Source organism: Enhydra lutris, unplaced genomic scaffold (assembly GCF_002288905.1).
Source record: "Enhydra lutris kenyoni isolate GAN:26980312 unplaced genomic scaffold, ASM228890v2 scaffoldscaffold30, whole genome shotgun sequence".
NCBI lineage: Eukaryota > Metazoa > Chordata > Mammalia > Carnivora > Mustelidae > Enhydra > Enhydra lutris.
The window spans coordinates 6023343-6045176 of record NW_019154114.1 but is presented as its reverse complement, the minus strand read 5'-3'; the positions used below and the strand labels follow the sequence as shown (position 1 = coordinate 6045176).

General features: G+C 38.3%; 1 protein-coding gene across 1 annotated transcript in view; it reads right to left on the bottom strand.

Moving 5' to 3' along the window:
• Positions 1-21834, bottom strand: part of LOC111152939 (syntrophin beta 2) — a 107765-nt gene that overhangs the window by 39508 nt on the left and 46423 nt on the right. Inside the window, exons 2-3 of the mRNA XM_022511684.1 lie at positions 18274-18487; positions 2330-2540 (exon numbers count right to left, since the gene is read on the bottom strand). Of these exons, the coding sequence (XP_022367392.1) occupies positions 2330-2540; positions 18274-18487 (425 nt within the window). The remainder of the gene's footprint in view (positions 1-2329; positions 2541-18273; positions 18488-21834) is intronic.

The following is a 21834-nucleotide window of genomic DNA, read 5'->3' as shown; positions in this document are numbered from 1 at the left end:
TTCTTAACTTATCTTTATGCTGCTTCATTTTTAGTGTATAGAAGTGCAGCAGATTTCTGTGCACTAATTTTGTATCCTGTGGATTTTACTGAATTCATTGACCAGTTCTAGCAGTTTTTTGGTGGAGTCTTTTAGGTTTTCTATATAGAGTATCATGTCATCCACAAATACTGAAAGTTTTACTTCTTCCCTACCAGTTCAGATCTCTTTTATTCTTTTAGTTGTCTGATTGTTATGGGTAGGATTTCTGGTACTATGCTAAGTAAAAATGATGAGAGTGGTCATCCTTTGAGTATGATGTTTGCTGTGGGTCTTTCATATCCAGTCTTTAATATGTTGAGGTACGTTCCCTCTAAACCTATTTTGTCAAGAGATTTTATCATGAATGGATGCTATACATTGTCAAATGCTTTTTCTGCATCTACTGAAATGATCATACGGTCCTTATCCATTCTCTTATTGATGTGATGTATGACATTGATTGATTTGTCAATCAAATCATGCTTGTAACCCAGGACTACATCCCACTTGATTGAGATGAATTTTTTTTTAATGTATTTTTGAATTTGGTTTGGTAGTATTTTTTTTGTTTTGAGAATTTTTCATCTATGGTCATCAGGAATATTAGCCTATAGTTCTCTTTTTTATGTGTCTTTATCTAGTTTTGGTATCAGGATAATGCTGGTCTCATAGAGTGAATTTGGAAGTTTTCCTTCCTTTTCCATTTGTTGAAACAGTTTAAGAAGAATAGTTATTAATTTTCTAAGAAACAGACTCTTAACTATAGAGAAAAAACTGATAGTTATCAGATAGGACGTGGATAGCGGGATGGGTGAAATAGGTGATGGGGTTTAAAGAGTAGACTTAACATGATGAGCAATGAGTAACATAAGAATTGTTGAATCACATTATCGTACAGCAAAATTAATATAACACTGTATGTTAACTATGCTGGAACTAAAATAAAAAAACTTTTAAAAATTTAGTAACAATGATAACTAAAATACTAAAACTTTCAAAGTCATAAGTACTTAAACCATGATTCTCAGTAGTTTCTTCTCTGCTTAGTTATCCTGACTATACTGCCTAGAAATTATCAGTGTTAATTCTATGTTCTAATTTATTGTAATTATTATTTGAAACATTTATAAAATTTCAGAGCTCAAAAGGAAAAACAGATTAGTGGAGTCCAACGTTGGTCTCCACACAACCTCCTGGTGACTTACCAAACAAGACTGCTAGACCCCACTACAGATCTATCAAATCAGAACTCTGTTGAGTTAGGGCATGAGGTGGGGCATGGGATGGGGGTAGGGGACTAGAACTCACAAACCGTAGTTAAAACAAAACAAAAACAAAAGAACGAAATATTCCTAGGCTGATACTGACATAATCCCTGCCCCCTTGGACACACATGAGGGAAGTAGGACTCAAAGAGATGAAGGAAACTTTAGGAAGATCTGAGAGCAGTGGAAGCCAGAACTACAACTTTGAACATTCATCCTGGAACCCTTTGTTCAGTCTTCCTTTTTCAACTCTTGGTGCCGTAGCTGACAGTGAAGGACCCAAAAGAAACAGGATGTACTATAACACCATATATACTCAAGGTTTCCCTTTTGTCAAAATGGGATTCAAACTAACTTGCATTAAGTTCTTCCTTTCCTTTCACTCAATGTCTACTTAAGTTTTGTTTCTCCTCTTTTCATTTTTCAGTTGTGGAAGACAAATATACATTTGGCTAATGTCTTGTAAAATATTTTGTATATTTTATACTTTTCCCAGAACAGGAAAGTAAGCTTTCTGTCCCTGAAACTGACAGCAGACTAGAACAGAGGTTATAAAACTATGACCTATGGACTAAATGCAGCCTCGTACCTGTTTTTATAAATAAAGTTTTATTGAAATACAGCCACACCTCTGCATTTTCATACTGTCTGCCACTGTTCTCTTGCTGCAACTGCCAAGTAGTTGTGCAACTGCCAAGTAGTTGTGACACTATCTGGCCCTTTGCAGAAAATGTTTGCTGAACTTATTATAAAATCATGAAAATTATCCTCTGTCATTAAGGACAGAGATGGTAATAGGAATCTCTTTTTAGTTATGTTGTAATGATGATTATCGTGACACTCAGTTCTTCTGGTGGAGGTGATAATTAGCAACAAATAACGAAATGGTAGGGAGGAGAAACACAAGAACAACAAACAAAAGATCTGCAAGCTAGATATCCAGGACCTGACTGCATGATAAATATTATAGATATATGAAATGGGGGAACCACCTTGGCCCTGAATGGTGACCCAGTGAGACCTTGCCCTGCCTCTCAACCTACCTGTTCTGCCAGCCAGGCAATATGCTTGACCTCCTTGCTGCTTCCTGCTGTACTGGTTGCACCAAGCATGGCATTGAGTTCAGCCAATACCTGTGGGAGGAGAGCCATTATGTTGGTGTGGATAGCTACGAACCAGGAGTGTGCTGTGGCTGTATCCTTGCAGCGCAGGATCAACGTGTTCCTGCTATCAGGAGAATGTAGTTCTATCAATCTGTGTGGAAAAAGAAAAAAAAAAAGTAAGCTAGATCAGAAGCCATCAAACTTGCCAGAGTGTAACATACATAACTGGAAATCTATTTTAATTTTACATTCCAGAATAGAGATACTTTCTCTTAATTCCTTAGGGCCCAATTTCAGAGAAAACCACATATGGAAAGATAATCATCAGAAAGACTAACTGCGGGGTCTGCTGTTTCAGTGTGTTAATGTAATGACCTAAAATGAAGGAACCTATTGAATGGTCTATAGTAAAACGCCTCACTTTGCTTTAATTTCCATGTCAAAGAAATGGAAAGCATGCTTGTTGAATGTCATAGGCACATTGTAAAGAAGGAACTGATACTTTTTTAAGTACTTAGAAAATTCGGGTATAAGGTATTGCTAGGTAAATAAATGTGACTGCCAAATAGTGAACTAAAATTTCCACCAAGTGGAATAAAGAAAAGAGAAAATAATTGACGAATATGACTTTTTATGAAACTCTGAAACTTGTTTTTTAGGGCCTGGGTAACATTATGTGATTAAATCATCCACTGAGTCATAGTAGAAAAAGACTTAAGAAATCTTCAGCTCTATGACTGTTATTTGTTAATGCTCCACTGAGAACAATCCAAACTTCAAAAGTCACCTTTAGGAATTTGCTAACTTTCTTTACAAGTACATTAAACAAATTTTAGAAAGCAATTTACTGGGTGCTATTTTCTGTTTTGGTCAAAGTTTTTGCCGAGATGAGTTTAAAAAGTCAAAAATAAGTGAATAACATACATACACTTCTGTGTTCTAACAGTGAACATATGCGTTTTTCTAAAAGGAAAAAAGAAAATTCTTAGGAGTGTTTTTCATGGTTGGCTAGAAACTGACAAACTGCCACTGACCAGGTACAGATCTTTTTATTTTTTCATCTTTCTGAGGAGAGATTTTGCTGCCTTGACACACTGTTACGGGCATCTGCAGCACCTGCCAAAGATACGCAGTTTACGTGGATACTAGTGTGCCGGCCTTGAAGTCTGCACACCTTTCTTTTGCCACTTGTCTAAGCCCTTTAAGATTCCGAGTATTTCGGGGCGCCTGGGTGGCTCAGTGAGTTAAAGCCTCTACCTTTGGCTCAGGTCATGATCCCAGGGTCTTGGGATCGAGCCCCGCATCAGGCTCTCTGCTCAGTAGGAGCCTGCTTCCCCTCCTCTCTCTCTGCCTGCCTCTTTGTCTACTTGTGAGCTCTCTCTCTGTCAAATAAATAAATAAAATCTTAAAAAAAAAAAAAAAAAAAGATTCCGAGTATTTCAATTTACCATATTAGTATGGCAAATATTCATCGTTATTTCAGCTCTGGTCAATCTATCCTTTCTTAAGTAAACATTTATTGAGCACCTGTTATATGCCAGCTACAGTGAGACACTGACATTGGAGATACAGTGGAAATAGAAAAAAAATAGTCTATATCCTCATTGGACCTACTGTCCAATGGGGAAGGCAGAAATTCAACAATTAATATAATTACCAGTTACAAAAAGTGGTCCTATAAAGAAAGGACTGTAATAACTACTATGAAGTTCTTGTCTAAAGGAGGCAAGGTGGTAGGAGCAAAGCAGGACTGCAAGGGAGGTCTCTCCACCTCGAGGCACACTTACCCAGGTAGTGTCATGCTTTAAAACGGGTTAGAAACACATCTACCTCATACTTATCAACTCACCTATCTAGTCACCTGCCCTCCCACTTGAATTAGTCACCTAGCTACCTGAAAGGCTAGCCACCAGTCTATCCATGTTTTATATGCCTTCGAAGTTCTAGGGAAATGGCCAAAAGGCCAAGAAATTCTAGAAAATAGTCACAACATAAAATAAGATCTGGGAATAGTCTGAAGCCCATCTTAGTCAGAAAAAAATGTTTTATTTTTTTAATTTATTTTTTTAAAGATTTTATTTATCAATTGTCAGAGAGTGAGTGAGTGAGAGAGAGAGAGAGAAAGAGCACAAGCAGGGGGGGCAGCAGGCAGAACAGGCAGAGGGTGAGCAAGGAGCCCAATGTGGGACTTGACTCCAGGACCCTGGGGCGATGACCCGAGCAGAAGGCAGCCACTCAACCAACTGAGCCACCCAGCCATCCCTGAAAAAAATCTTTAGATAGCAAGTCATAAGCAATTTGAGCTATTTGCTTTTGTTTTGTTCTTCTGTGCAGGGTGCGAAATTTGTTTAAGATTCTCTCTCTCCCTCTCTGGCCCCTCTAAAAAAAAAGGTAAAAAACCACCTAAATGTCCACTGATGGAATGGATAAACAAATTGTGGTACTATACAAAGAACTGAATATTATGTAGCCTTAAAAAGGAGGGAAATTCTGACACATGCTACAACATGGATGAACTTTGAAGACATTATGGTAAGTGAAACAAGCCAGTCAGTCACTAAAGGAGCAATATTGTATGAGTCAACTTATATGAAGTATCTAGAGTATTCAAACTCATAGAAACAAAAACTAGAGTGGCAGTTGCCAGGGGTTGGGAGGACAGGGGAATGGGGAGTTGTTTAATGGGTACAGAGTTTTAGTTTTGCAAGATGAAAAATTTCTTGAGATTGTTGTACAAATATACTTAATACTACTTAGCTATACACTTAAAAATGGTTAAGATGGTAAATTTTATGTTATGTGTATTTTACCACAAATAAAAGTTGTAATATAAATTGGAAATAATCTTAAGTTGGAATGTAAGATGGATTATGGAAGGAAGAGATATGGCCTAGGGAAATTTAATTGGACCCAAGAATGAAACTACACAGAGTTCAGTCTGTACACAGTCTGTAGGACAGACTCCTACACAGGAGGAATTTCTCCATCCTAAAAGCCAGCAAAGGTAGAAACAGAAAGATAAACAAATCACTTAATATTCATATTAACTTTTAATTTGTCCTCTATGTTATTTTATCATACTATTCTTTTTTTTTTAAGATTTTATTTATTTATTTGACAGACAGAGATCACAGGTAGGCAGAGAGGCAGGCAGAGAGAAAGAGGAGGAAGTAGGCTCCCTGCCAAGCAGAGAGCCCGATACGGGGCTCGATCCCAGAACCCTGAGATCATGACCTGAGCCAAAGGCAGAGGCTTAACCCACTGAGCCACCCAGGCGCCCCCATACTATTTTTTTTTTAATGTTATTTTTCACTATATCAATGGTTGCTGTCATGATCCTTAGAATATCTGTTGGCTAAAAAATTGGTTATATTCTCTAGAAGAAAAATAGCTGTTCATTTGTTATGGGAAGATTTAAAATGGTACATTACACTGAGTAACAATAAAATATTGCACTAAAAGGCAGAATCACTTCTGTGCTAATTCTTTTGATGAGTTAAGAATTATATTATTCAGAGCAACTGCTCAAATAATCATTAAAGTATCCAAACTGATTTTAAAATTACTTAATGACAAGAAGTTATCTATAAAATTTGATGCTAGATTATTAATGTGTGAATACAAACCTAAAGCAAGTTGTTTAGTTTCTCTATTAGCTATACTAAATATACTGTATCTTTTTAAAAATTATTTATTTATTTTTAAAGATGGGAAATGGTTTTTATTTTTTTTTTTAAGATTTTATTTATTTATTTGACAGAGAGAGAGATCACAAATAGGCAGAGAGGCAGGCAGAGAGAGAGAGAAGGGGAAGCAGGCTCCCCGCTGAGCAGAGAGCCGGATGCAGGGCTCGATCCCAGGATCCCGAGATCGTGACCCGAGCCGAAGGCAGAGGCTTAACCCACTCAGCCACCCAGGCGCCCCTATTTGTTTATTTTTAAATAAGATTTTATTTATTAATTTGACAGAAAAAGAGCACAAGCAGGGGGGATAGCAGGCAGAGGGAGAGGGAGAAGCAGTCTCCCCAAAGAGCAAGAGGAGCCCGATGTGGGACCAATGACCTGAACTGAAGGCAGTTACCCAACCAACTGAGCCACCCAGGTGCCCCTATTATTTATACTAATCTTAAAAGAAAAAGTATTTCCACTATTTCTAGAACTTTCTATATAACACAGCAATTGAGTACACACATTTCATCTACTTCTTTCTGAAATCCCACTAAAAACACTTAAAGGGGATTTTAAAAAACTTAATAGACTCTTTCTTTTACCAGTATTAGGTTTACATAAAAAAAACTGAGTAAGAAGTAGAACCTCCAAACACCCCACGCTGTCCCTCCATAATACACCCTATTATTAACATCTTGCACTGGTGTGGTCCATGTGTTACAACTGATGAGCCAGCCAATACTAATACAACATTATTAACTAAAATCCCAGTTCACTCTTTGTGTTCTATATTCTGAGTTTTGACAAATGTATGCCATATATTTACCATTACTATACTCTACAGAATCATAATTTCACTGCTGTAAAAATCCTCCGTGCTCCACCTATTGATTTCCCCATCACTCAGGCCCTGGCCCTGATGCCTGGCAACCACTAATCATTTTCCTGTCTCCATGGAATCATACAGCATGTTGCTTTTTGAGACTGGCTTCTTTCACTTAGCAATATGCTTTTAAGTTTCCTCCATGTCTTCTGTAGCTTGAGAGCTCAGTTCTTTTCCTTCTTTTTCTTTTTTTTTTAAAAGATCTACTATTTATTATTTTTTAAATTTAAATTCAGGGGCACCTGGGTGGCGCAGTGGGTTAAACCTCTGCCTTTGGCTCGGGTCATGGTCTCAGAGTCCTGGGACTGACCCCCACATCGCATCGGGCTCTCTGCTCAGCAGGGAGCTTGCTTCCCCCTCTCTCTGCCTGCCTCTCTGACTACTTGTGATATCTCTCTCTCTCTGTCAAATAAATAAATAAAATCTTTTTTAAAATTAAAAAAAAATTTAAATTCAATTAATTAACCTATAATGTATTATTGATTTCATACAATCGTACAGGTCTGTGATTCTTTAGTCTTATATAATACCCAGTGCTCATTACAACATGTATCCTCCCCAATGTCCATCAACCATTTACCCCATCCCTCCACCCCTCTCCCCTCCAGCAACCCTCAGTTTGTTTCCTATGATTAAGAGTCTCTTATGATTTGTCTCCCTCTCTGGTTTCATCTTGTTTCACTTTTTCCCTCTCTTCCCCTATGATCCTCTGCCTTGTTTCTTAAATTCCACATATCAGTGAGATCATATGAAAATTGTCTTTCTCTGATTGACTTCTTTTGCTTACATAATACCCTCTAGTTCCATACACATTGTTGGAAATGGCAAGATTTCTTTTCTTGATGGCTGCATAATATTCCATTGTGTGTGTATGTGTATACCATATCTTCTTTATACATTCATCTGTCAATGGACATCTGGGCTGTTTCCACAGTTTGGCTATTGTGGACATTGCTACTATAAACACTGGGGTGCATATGCCCCTTCAGATCACTAAATTTTTATCTTTGGGGTAAACACCCAGTAGTGCAATTGATGGGTCGTAGGGTAGCTCTATTTTCACCTTTTTGAGGAGCCTCTATACTGTTTTCCAGCGTGGCTGCACCAGCTTGCATTCCCACTGACAGTGGATGAGAGTTCCCCTTTCCCTGCATCCTCGCCAACATCTGTTATTTCCTGAGTTGATAATTTTAGCCATTCTCACTGGTATGAGGTGGTATCTCATTGTGGTTTTGATCTGTATTTCCCTGATGCTGATGTTGAACACTTTTTCATGTGTCTGTTGGCCCTTTGGATGTCTTCTTTGCAGAAATGTCTGTTCATGTCTTCTGCCCATTTCTTGACTGGATTATTTGTTCTTTGGGTGTTAAGTTTGCTAAGTTCTTTGTAAATTTTGGGTACTAGCTCTTTATCTGATATGTCATTTGCAAATATCTTCTTCCATTCTGTTGGGTATCTTTTGGTTTTGTTGACTGTTTGCTTTGCGGTGCAAAACGTTTTTCTTGATGAAGTCCCAATAATTCATTTTTGCCTTTGTTTCCCTTGCCTTTAGAGACATGTCTAGGAAGGTTGCTGCTGCTGAGGTCAAAGAGGTTGCTGCCTGTGTTCTCCTCCAGGATTTTGGTGGATTCCTGTCTCATACTGAGGTCTTTCATCTATTTTAAGTCTATTTTCGTGTGTGGTATAAGGAAATGGTCCAGTTTCATTCTTCTGCATGTGACTGTCCAATTTTCCCAATACCATTTGTTGAAGAGACTTTTTTCCATTGGATATTCTTTCCTGCTTTGTCAAAAATGAGTTGACCATAGAGTTGAGGGTCCAATTCTGGGTTCTCTATTCTGTTCCATTGATCTGTGTATCTGTTTTTGTGCCTGTCTTGATGATGACAGCTTTGTAATAGAGCATGAAGTCCGGAATTGTGATGCCACCAGTTTTGGTTTTCTTTTTCAACATTCCTTGGGCTGTCCAGGGTCTTTTCTGGTTCCATACAAATTTTAGGATTATTTGTTCCAGTTCTGTGAAAAAAGTTGCTGGTATTTTGATAGGGATTGAATTGAATGTGTAGATCGCTCTAAGTAGCATAGACATTTTAACAATATTTGTTCTTCCAATCCATAAGCATGGAATGTTTTTCCGTTTCTTTGTGTCTTCCTCAATTTCTTTTGTGAGTACTCTATAGTTTTCTGAGTGAGAACTCCTTTCTTTTTATTAACGAATAATATTTCATTGTCTGGATGTACCAGTTTTTTATTCATTCACCTACTGAAAGACTTCTTGGCTGCCTTCAAGTTTTGGCAATTATGAATAAAGTTTCTATAAACATTTGTATTCAGGTCTTTGTGTGAACATAAGTTTTCAACTCCTTACGGGTAAATACCAAGGAGCACAGTGCTAGGTCATATGGTAAGACTATGTTAAGCTTTGTAAGAAACTGCCAAGTTGTCTTCCAAAGATGCTGTACCATTCTTCATTCCCACCAACAATGAATAAGAGTTCCTGTTGCTCTGCATTCCTCTCCAGCATTTGGTGCTGTCAGTGTTTTGGATTTTGGCCACTCTAATATGCATATAGTGGTATTTCATTGTTTTAATTTGCAATTCCCTAGTGATATGTATGTTGAGCACTTTTCATATTCTTATTTGCCATTTGTATTTCTTCTTTGCTGAGGTGGCTGTTCAGATCTGTTTCCCATTTTTAATTGGGTTGGCTTGTTATTGTTGAGTTTTAAGAATTCTTTGTATATTTTGGATACCAGTCCTTTACCTGGTATTTTACAAAGATTTTCTCCCAGTTGTGGTTTGTCTTTTCATTGTCTTAACAGTGTGTGATGGTTAATTTTATGTGTCGACTTAAGTGGGCTAAAGGATGCCTAGATACCTAGCAAAACAGTATTTCTGGGTATGTCTGTGAGGGGTTTTCTAGAAGAAATTAGCATTATCAAAAGACTGAATAAAGAAAATGTCCTTTGCCAATTCAAGTGGGCATCATCCAATCTGCTCAGAGCATGAATATAACATGTAGAAGGTAGAAGGTACCTTTTAACTGGTAGAAGAAGGGTGAATCTGCTCTTTGCTTGAGTTGCTCTTGCATACTAGCACTCTTGGTTCTTGGGCCTTGGAACTCAGACTGTATTATACCACTGGCTTTCCTGGTTCTCCAGTTTATAGAAAGCAGATCATGGGATTGGCCTTCATAATGGCCAATGCCCATTCCTATAATCTATCTCTCTATCCATCCACCCATCCGTCCATTCATTCATCTATCCATCTCTCTTACTGGTTGTTTTCCTGGAGACCCTATTATATAGTGTCTTTTACAGACCAGAAGTTTGTAATTTTCATGAAGTTCAACTTTTATTTTTATCAATTTTTTCTCTTACATATCATGCTTTTGCTGTTGTATCTGAGAAGTAATCAGCAAACTTTAAAGGGGATTGGTTGATTGATTTGATTTTTTTAAAAAGATTTTGTTTATTTATTTGACAGACAGACATCACAAGTAGGCAGAAAGGCAGGCAGAGAGAGAGGGGGAAGCAGGCTCCCTGCTGAGCAGAGAGCCGGATGTGGGGCTTGATTCCAGGACCCCGGGATCATGACCTGAGCTGAAGGCAGAGGCTTTAATTTAGCCCACGGAGACACCCAGGCGCCCCTGATTTGATTTTTTTAAACGATTTTATTTATTTATTTGTCAGAGAGAGCGAGAGAGCACAAACCGGGGGGCAGCAGATAAAGGGAGAAGCAGGATTCCTGCTAAGCAAGGAGCCTGATGCGGGACTCTATCCCAGGACCCTGGGATCATGACCTGACCCGAAGATAGATGATTAACTGAATGAGCCACCCAGGTGTCCCTTGACTGATTTGATTTTAAGTAATTTCCACCCGGAATGTGGTGCTCAAACTTACAACCCCGAGATCAAGATCTACCAACTGAACCAGCAACCAGGTGCCCTGAAAGAGGACTTTCAAAGAGCATAATTCTACAATAGAGAATCAAAGAGCATAATTCTACAATGGAGAACAGGAGAAAAGCAACTACAACAAAATTTTGGAAGGTGGCAAGCAGACAGAGGAGTTAAATGACTTAGCAGACCTAAGAAAAGTGGGGAGTAAAATCCCAGTACATCTGTGTTGCAGAATCCTGAAGAGAATGGGGAATTAGAGGCACCAGTTAACCTCTGGGAGTGGGAGTAAAGCACAGAGCTAAAATAAAGAAGCTGGCTGCAAGTCTGTTCCAGCATTCCCCACACCCTGCAGCCAGTGACTGCCCCACCCTGAACCCAGCAAAAGATTCATACCCACTCTCATCACTAAACTGAGCAGAAGAGCCAGTGATATCCCTACTTCAGTCCCCACCATCAGGCTACTTGTTTGGGCTATTTATTTCCACCTGGCTGCTTTGGCACTGTAACCAGCTTAACATCCTTTTAAACATATGCTAAAAAGTTCAGTCGCAAAACGATGATGAGAAATTTTTTTCACTCCTCCTGCTGACCTACTTAGTACTAAAGATAGGAATCTGTTCATCCTTCCCTAGGCACAAAACGTTCCACCTTCTGAAAAAGACTTTACACTTCATACTGTTTCTGGGACAGTCTCTCAGACTCTGTTGACACAGTCTAAACTCTGAAAATCCTGATGTCAGGGATCCTAGTTATCAATAAGGAGAAGAATGGAAAGTGAATCTGTTACAAAATGAAACTAAACCTGATTAAACAGGATAAGATACTGGGACTACTAAGCTGGAAAAAGATGAAAACCGACAGCAAATTAGTTCACAAGGCAGGAGCACCAATTTTTCATGAAACGAGAAATTTAAGTGGTTCTTAAGAAGGACTGTGAAATAGAAAACTAACTTAAAAGAAACTGAAAAGAAACTCCAAAACAGGACTGATGATTCTAGGCTCCAGAAGACTTTGCCTTTGGAGAAGGAGCCCCAAAACCTTGATAAAGGAGACGAAGCATTTCAGAAGGTCTACTGCTATTTTAAAAGGAAAACTGGTAATAAAAATTTGAAGGCAGTCTGCCAGTAATTGTTTGGGCTCACAGGAGAGAGGAGGAGACAGCTACAGTGTGAAGAGTTTTGGCCTCTAATCAAACCACTGAGGATTTCCTGAGAAATGCAAGTACATTTTGATCAGATGAATCAAATCAATGTTTAGGTACACTGGAACATAGGATTCTGTAAGTCTAGCCTGCTTATTTCTCCTTTTAGTAGTCTTTGACTTAACTTATATGTTTAATTTAATAATAATCGTACTGTTTTATATGCCATAAAGCCAAAATTTACCTTTTACATGGAAAATAGCCAATGTGAAGACGACTAAGACTTCCTGAACCAGTTCAAGCTAACAGCAAATATTTCTGGAAAGCAGCATTTAAGAACACCTTGTTATTACTAAACACACTGCCCACAGTACTGTTCGGGAAGGAATGGACTCATGTTCCCTGGACTTCAGCATTATTTACTTAGCTTCCACTTCCCACAATGAACTGTTTAGAACTAGCAGAAGTCCTAGTGAGGTCTTGAGACCTCAAGCTGGAGGAAGAGAACAAACTTCTTCCTCCTCCTTACTTATTCATACTGATGGTCAGCACTTTTTTTCAGCTCTAGACACTGAAACTAAACCAAAGTAGTAAAACAGAAAAAAAGATGTTTCCCTCTCATGTCAAGTAAATTTTGGTTTAGAAAGTGAAACCTTTATATTGAGATGAAGGATGATTCACAAAGGGATTCTACTACACACCACTGGAATAGTTAGTATTAAAAAGACTGATAGCACCAATGTTGGTGAGGATGCAGAACAACGCAACCTCTCATATACTGCTGGTATATTTAATTTATTAGTAACAGCGTTCATTTAAATGGCACAATCACTTTGGAAAAAAGACTAACATTTAGAAAACTAAACTTTTTTTAAAAAGATTTATTTGAGAGAGAGTCAGTGTGGGGGGAGATGGAAAGAGAGAATCTCCAGCAGATTCCTGTTGAGCACGGAGCCTGACAAGAGGCTCAATCCCATGACCCTGAGATCATGACCTGGGCTAAAACTAAGAGCTGGACGCTTAACCCACTGTGCCACCCAGGCACTAAACTATTCTGGTGCCACCCAGGCACCAGAAAACTAAACTATTTGACCCAGCAATTCTACACCTAGGAATTTACTGAAGAAAAATGAAAATGTAAGCTTACAAAGGGTTGTACAAAAATATTCATAGTAACTTCATTAACTCTAAACTGGAAGTAGCTCCCATCAATGGGAAAACAGATAACGGAACAGTGATCTATTCAGATAACACGACATCATTCAGCAATAAATATATGAAACAAGATAGAATCTCAAAAACCTCACGCTGAGTAAAAGAATTCTACCACAAAAGAGTACATATGATTGCATTTATACAAAATTTCAGAATAGTTAAAACTAATCTATAGTAGAAAGTCAGAACAGTAGTAGCCTTTGAAGATGGTAGAAGGAACTGAGTGAGAAAGGGCACAAGAAAACTTTCCAAGGTGAAGGTAATATACTACGCCTGGATAGGCTCGGGTTACATAATTGTATGCATTTGTCCAAGTTTATGATTTGTGCATTTTATTATATGTAAATATTTTCTCAAAAGAAAAAAAACCAAAATGAAACACTGAACTTTACTTACTTTTATGCATGCTTAAGTATTTAGAAATTATGCTTAAGTATTTAGAAAGTGAATTTACAATTCACTTTGAAAAGTATTAAGAAAAGTTAAAATGGAATAACAGATGGATCAATGGGTCATCTGTGCTAAAGGAAGTATAGTAAAATATTAATGGTAGAATCTAGGTGGTGGGAAAAGAGTATTGAACATAGAATTCTTTGACCCTGCTTTATGTTGAAAGATTATGCACAGTAAAATATTAGGAAAAAAGTAAAGAATGTTGGGAAACCACATGCCTACCAAGGGCTTAAAGAACAAAGTATTTTCCACAGTAGGAAACATCTAGGCTTATTTCTTACTCTGGGTTTTACCAGAGCCTATGTTGAAGATTAAAATTTTCAAATAGAAATATGGTTACATAAAACTGCAACTTGATAAATGTTTTGCTCACAGATGTCCTAACAAAACTTATTTTTACTGTTCCTACGATGGACTGTTTTTTTCCATGGCTTTAAATGTTGCAGCTGTGTTACTTGTCATGACATCTTCCTGAGAAAGAGTTGAGATAAATTTAAGGATCAAAGAGTTCCAAGTGATTTTATAGATGTTATCTTATTTATCCTTGAAGTAGTTCTAAAAGACTCTAGTTGAGCAAGCACTATTATGTCCATTTTATAGACAGAGAAAACAGGACAGAGAAATTAAGGGACTTATTTAAGGTCATAGGACACAAATGGCACCTATAATAATAGTATACTAAAAGCTTACTGTGCCAATTTTATAATCATCTTCTTATTTAATCTGCACATAAGCTTTCATTTTATACAGCAGGAAACCAAGACTTACAGAAAACAAATAACTTGGCCAGAGTTACAAAGCCCATCATCCTAACTTCTATCTAATTAGCTAATGGGTTCTGAACATTTTTTCTGTTAAGACATATAGGATAGATGTTCACATTCCTGTGGACATAACTGAAGTTATGCACAATTTTGCCAGGTGCTGGTAATTCCACTGCTTCTCTTTTTCTCCAGAAAGCACAATGGAATGCAAGTAAGTAAGAGTGATATAGAAATAACCTTGAACCTCTTCCAATTTATATTTTATAAAAAGCAAATTATCTACAAATTTTAGTAATTCAAGTAACATGAGAAACAAATTACTTTCCAGTATTAAGACTAAGAATCTGCAATAGTCTCAATCTTCTAAAACTTATCCTTGTATAGTACACCATGTCTCAGGAGACTGGCCGTCTTACTGAAGAGCAAGCTGTGATACGATTCTAGTAGCCTAAACTGCCCTCTCCAATTGGTTCTAAAGACCTATTTCAAATGCGATCATGCACCAGATGTCTCTAGCATTTAGCATGAATGCTACAGAAAATGCAGCCCCAAATTTTAATGAAGGCCAAGGTGACTGAGTTCTAAAAGATGTCTAAGTAGAAGATAAAGTAGCACAATCTTCAATAATACAGTCATATCACCTTCCTCCTTTATTTTTTTTAAATGATTTTTTTTAAGATTATTTATTTATTTATTTGACAGATAGAGATCACAAGTAGGCAGAGAGGCAGGTAGAGAGAGAGAGAGAGAGAGGAGGAAACAGGCTCCCCGCTGAGCAGAAAGCCCGATATGGGGCTCGATCCCAGGACCCTGGGATCATGACCTGAGCCGAAGGCAGAGGCTTTAACCCACTGAGCTACCGTCACCTTCCTCCTTTAAACCCTCCACTCCCATACCCGAGTCCTGTAGAAGCTTTATAATACTTGGCCTTTTTCTCTAATACCCAGCTATATCAGATCAGCAGTACTACACGTGTTAAAAGCCCAACTCTCATTGTGATATTAGGAGATGGGGTCTTTGGGAGGTGATAAGATCATGAGGGCAGGGACCTCCTTACTGAGAGAAGTGCTCTTATAAAAGAGAGCTCTCTAGACTCTTCTGCCATGTAAGGACACAGCAAGAAGACAGCCATCTATGAATCAGGAAGCCGACCCTCACCAGATACTGATTCTGCCAGCATCTTATCTTAGACTTCCTATTCTCTACCAGAACTATGCAAAATAACGTTCTGTTTGTTCAGAAGCCACCCAGTCTATGGTATTTTGTTATAGCAGCCACAATAGACTAAGACAAGAGATATCTATTCTCATTCTCAGAAATGATTTACAATGAAGAGACTGAGCCTGAAAATATTCCTCAGTCTGACAACCAGTTGGCAAATTTAGTTGTTGTTTGTTCTTTATCACATTGTTTCTCAGTCTAGTTCTTAAGATCTTTGTGGCCCCTACTAATTTTTTTAAGACTATGATTAACCAAAGGCTCTACATAAATGTATCTCATTTGAAGAAAAAAAATTAATTTTGATTCAAGAGGCAGAGGTGACTACTTACTTTACAAATTAAATTCTTACTTCATGAAAAAAATAGAGCAATTCTTTAAAGACCAAGCTGTGTTGTATTTAGATATGATTTAACATGAACACAATCTTTCACAAATAAATCTATATGTAACTTGAAATAATTTCTATAATATCTTAAACTTTTAGAAGAAAGCAAACAAAAACAATACAAATATACAGAATATAATTTTCAAAATGTGTATATAGTTGGCAATTAAGACTTCTTTAAGCTCCTCTTTTTTTTTTTTTTAATTTTATTTATTTGAGAGAGAGACAGTGAGAGAGAGCATGAGAGGGGAGAAGGTCAAAGGGAGAAGCAGACTACCAATGGAGCTGGGAGCCCGATGAGGGACTCAATCCCAGGACTCCGGGATCATAATCCAAGCCAAAGGCTGTGGCTCAACCAACTGAGCCACCCAGGTGCCCTAAGTTGCTCTTTCTTAAGAACCTACTATGTGCCTGGCTCTGTGCAAAGGACTTCATATGTATTGTCTCATTTAATCTGCATACTGAATTAAGCATTATTATCCTTCTTTTCAATATTTTTTTTAATATTTTATTTATTTATTTGACAGAGATCACAAGTAGGCAGAGAGGCAGGCAGAGAGAGAGAGAGAGAGAGAGAGAGAGGAGGAAGCAGGCTCCCCGCTGAGCAGAGAGCCCAATGCGGGGCTCGATCCCAGAACCCTGAGATCATGACCTGAGCCGAAGGCAGAGGCTTAACCCACTGAGCCACCCAGGCGCCCCCTTCTTTTTAATTCTTAAAAAAGATTTTATTTATTTATTTGACAGAGAGTGTGTGAGAGGACACAAGCAGGGGGAAATGGTAGAAGGACAGGGAGAAGCTCCCTATCGAGCAAGAAGTCCAACTCGGGCTCAATCCCAGGACCCTGGGACCATGACCTAAGGCAGACCAAAGGCAGACACTTAACCAACTGAGCCACCTAGGTGTCCCTATCCTTCTTTTTTAAAAACAGATGAGGATATAGTGGTTTATGGAGGTGAAAGTATTTGCCTTCTCTTCAGCAGCTCACCCTAATCAGGATTGTCTAATTTCCATGAGAAGGTCTCGGTAACTGCAGAACTCAACTCTTTAGTACCACACAACATATTACAGAGCAAGATCTTTAATGTCTTTATGGCCTAAAATGCCCAATGTCAGGGTGCCTGGACGGTTCAGCTGGTTAAGTGTCTGCCTGTGGCTCTGCCCCTCACCCTGCTCATGCTCTCTCGCATTCTCTCTCTCTCAAATAAATAAAAAACCTTTAAAATGTCTAAAGTCACTCAACTTCTTGCTGTCTTCTTGTGATCTATCCATCCTGACTGGGCACCTCGCTGTGCATTCAGATCAGGAGACACCATGAAAGTGAAAGTACATTATAAAAAGTCTGGTCCTTGTCTATGTCTTTGGATAAGTTCATCTCTCTCCTTTTTTCCCCCTCATCGCTAACCTAACACTAGGTTTACCAGTACCTGTTCATGGAATCACTGAAGACAAAGTCATAGAACCTGACTGGCTACAGAACTACAAGGGACAGGGGCACCTGGGTGGCTCAGAGGGTTGGGCCTCTGCCTTCGGCTCAGGTCATGGTCTTGGGGTCCTGGGATTGAGCCCCGAATCGGGCTCTCTGCTCGGCAGGAGGCCTGCTTTCCCCTTTCTCTCTGCCTGCCTCTCTGCCTACTTGTGATCTCTCTCTCTCTCTGTCAAATAAATAAATAAAATCTTAAAAAAAAAAAAAAAGAACCTCAAGGTACTTAAGAAATTATTTAATCCAACTCTCTCTTTTTACAAATAAGAAAAGTCAAGTCAAGAGACGCCAACTTGCCGGGTCACATTGCTAGTTGATACAGCCATATCTATAATCAAACATCTGACTCCATGTTAAATACAATATAAGGAGTTTCCATCTGAGGGGAAATTTAAGATTTCTTTAATAAGGTTTTTAAAATTATAAAGAAATTTCTTAGTGAGAAAAGTACTAACACTCCAGGAAAGTATAAAATGAAGAGCAGAAGCCCTTTCTATCCTTCTACCTTCTAATCTTATTTCACTCCCTGGAAGTAACCACCATTAAGTTTCTTGTATGTTTGTCCCATAATTTTCTATACATGTACATGGGCCTATATGTGTGAAGTAATTTAAATATGGAACCCCCAAAATTATTTTCTCATCTCAGGCTGATGTTTTCCTCTGAATAACGTAGTCAACAGTCATATTATTAAAAATATGCATAAGTAATTTTACAACACCCTTAAGTTTGTAAAGCCTTAAGTATGATATTCTCCTTAGGTACAGCTCACCTGTTTTCCAGATCCGGCATGCTTAGGTTTCTAGCAGCAAAGCACATTTTGAGAGGGATGACCTTCCTGTCCTTGGTGCTGTTCTGATGTTTTGGAGAACCAGAGTCCTCACTGCCACTAAAGCTTGGTGACTGAGGAGATGCACCTTCCCATGGTAGATCTGATACTAATGATGGCTTCTTGATATATGGTGTTACTTCTCGGATGAATTTAACTACAAACAAAAATCAAAGAAGAAGGTCATTGATTTTGCTTCCTATGAAAAATGACAACGGAAATACATACATACATGTGATAGCTGCCAGGAAGTGAAAAAAGATGCTAAGTTAAAGAGCCAGCACACAGAATTTTAGGATTGGAGGGTATTTCAAGGCTACATAATCCAAATGAAATGCCACTACTAAATTCCCAAAGTTTAACTTCTGAGCTTTTGCATGTATTTTTCCTTCTGTTCAGGACTCCTCTCTCTATGTGCCTGGTCAATTCTACTTCAGAGTCACCTCCTCAGCAACCTTTCTTGTCAACTCTCCAGGGTATTACCAATACACCTCTATAACAACCTCTTAGTACCCTGTGTTGTAACCCTTTGCTAATATTTCCATTTACCTGATGGGTCTGAGTTCTTCGAGGGAAGGAATTATGATGTATTCAGCTTTAGTATCCAACACCTAAGGACAGTGTGTGCTCAATACATGTTTGAAGTAATGAGTAAAGAAACAAATGGGGGCATCTGGGTGGCTCATTTGGTTAAGCATCTGACTTGGGCTCAGGTCATGATCTCAGGGTCCTGGGATGGATCCCTGCATTGGGTTCTGTACTCAGTAGGAAGTCTGCTTCTCCCTCTCCTTCTTCTCCTCCCCCTGCTTGTGCTTTCTCTCTCTCAAATAAGTAAAAAATCTATAAAAAATAAAAATTAAAAAAATCCCCAAGTTGCCAAAAACAAACAAAAATGAACAATTAAATACTTGAATTATTTCTATAGCTGACCAGCCACAAATGAATGTCCTGGTGACAGAATCAGTACCTCCTGAGACAGGGCCACTTAGCTTTAGACAACTCAACATTCAGAAAATTCTTAAAACTTCCACCCACTGGTTTACAGTCTACTGAAACCATATAGAAAAAACTTAACCTCTTTCACGTGAGAACACTTCAGTTATTTAAAAACTGAGATTATTTCTCTTTCTTTTTTCCCAACTAAGCTAAATATCTCTAGTTCAATTCAATTCAGCTCAAGCAATATTTTTAGCTACCTACCAACTGCCAGGAATTAGGCCCACTAAAAATATAGTAACAAATCAAGAAGCATGAACCCTGCCCAGTCTAATAAGGGAGACCACTACATAAACAGATCATTATAGATTTGAAAACAAATGCAAAAATAAAGTGTATTCAAGATAAGGTATACTGATTAATGGCAGCCCCAAATTAAAATATAGCTTTTAGTAGATGGCAAACTTTTTTCTTTGTTAAGTTCAATTTTAAGACTCGTAAAACACTTCTTTGACCTCAGTTATAACTGGCAACTGCTGTCATTTGAGGCAAGGTGTTCTTGTTTCAAAAAACAGATAAACCGAAGATTATTAAAATTTCAAGTGGCATTAAAAATGTAAATAGTCGAATGCAGAATGTAGCCATCATTACCTCTGCTATCATGATGTATTATATCAGTATTCTACTTTCCTCTCAAATTCTAACATGGGAGGGTCACTTGAGTAGTATCATGGGAATTGAAAAACTAGAAAGATATGATCATTATCAGTGCTTACCAATATCATAATAGTATTAATATTCTACAGCATTGGAAGATTTACAAGCTGGGGTACCTGGATGGCTCAATCAATTAATTGCCTGACTTCTGATTGCAGCTCAGGTCATGTTTAACCAAATAAGCCACCCAGGGGCCCCTAAAAGATTCTATAATAAAACACCTAGATTCCTAGCAGTCCAATTCCCATCCCTGGAAGCAATCATTATATGGTCTTCCAGACATATGCTAGATATGCTAGGCATATGTAAAAATAAACACATGCATGTACATACATACACATACATACACTTCACATAATGGTGATATATAATGCGTACTGCAATGAACTTGCTTTTTTTACTTAATAATATATTTTATAAGATTTTATTTATTTATTTGACAGAGAGAGAGGTCACAAGTAGGCAGAGAGGCAGGTAGAGACAGAGAGGGGAAGCAGGCTCCCTGCTGAGCAGAGAGCCCGATGCGGGCCTGGATCCCAGGACCCTGAGATCATGACCTGAGCCGAAGGCAGAGGCTTAATCCACTGAGCCACCCAGGCACACTTTTACTTAATAATATTGATAATAGTTTTTTATAAGCCTAGCATTCTGCGGCTCATTCTACAGCATGATGGGTTACAGACAGTCCTTTGGACTCAAATGGATCTGGTTCAAATACCAACTGTGTTTTCTACTTGACTGTTCTGAGGTCCTCATCTATAAAAGGGAAGTAACACTAAATAAGTAAAAGTTTCAGCAAAACAGTACGTGCCGTTAAGTTTTTATTTATTAATTTAAGTAATCTCTACACTGAACGTGGGGCTCGAACTCACAACCCCAAGATCAAGAGTCTCATGCTCTTCTGAAGAGCCAGCCAGGTGTCCAACGTGACTTTCTTTTCCTTCCCTAAGCTAAACAGAAAAGTTAAAAAAATTTTAACACAATCAGTAGAAACTAGGTGAAATTATTTTCTTGTAAGTTATTAAGTAAGATCTGCTGAAATTAAGCTTAATTGTAGAAAAATATAAAAGTGCTAATGCCAGAATTTATATATAGTTTATGTGTGTGTGTGTGTACTTTCGCTGTGGAGAAGGTAATACGTGTATTTCTAGGTGGAGAAGGTAAAAGCTAGCTGCCTCAGAAGTCACCAAGGAGATTTTTTCGTCCTAGAAAAATAAGCGGGGGCGCAGCCAGTATATCCCTTGAGCAGCTGACTCAGGCATTTCAATGCTTTAGTTCTGTGCTTTCAAGAGAGGATTAGATCACGAGAACTTTAGCAGAAATTCCCAAGTTTCCAGTCATGGCCAATGGCAGAGACTTGCTTTTTGAACATTTAAGGCAGTACACTGACTATTAGGCTACCAATCAGAGGAAATTAAAGGCCTTCTAAATGACTCCTCTTGAATATGATAGTGGTGTAAAAGGAAAATCCTGATCTACTTAGAAGTTCATTCCGTCGCACATAGCATCACTGAACTGATGACTGCACATATATTTAATTCAGACCGACACACATACACAGCCTATCTCGTGGCCTTATGAAAGAGCAGTGATTTCACTTGAGTTGATGACAATGACACACCCCACAACTGGCCGTTCATGAGGACTGAAGAACTGTGAACGGACATCTGTTTCTAATTTACCTGCGATTGGGGAGAGGCAGAAAGTTAACAGTGTTCTGTTTTAGTCCTATAATTAGCCCTCTCCAGTTACCACAGTACTCTCACCTGGATACCTGGCTGGATTTAAAAAAGACTCTACACTCCTGCAAGGCATTCAGATTGACTTAGAACACACCATATATTTCAGAAT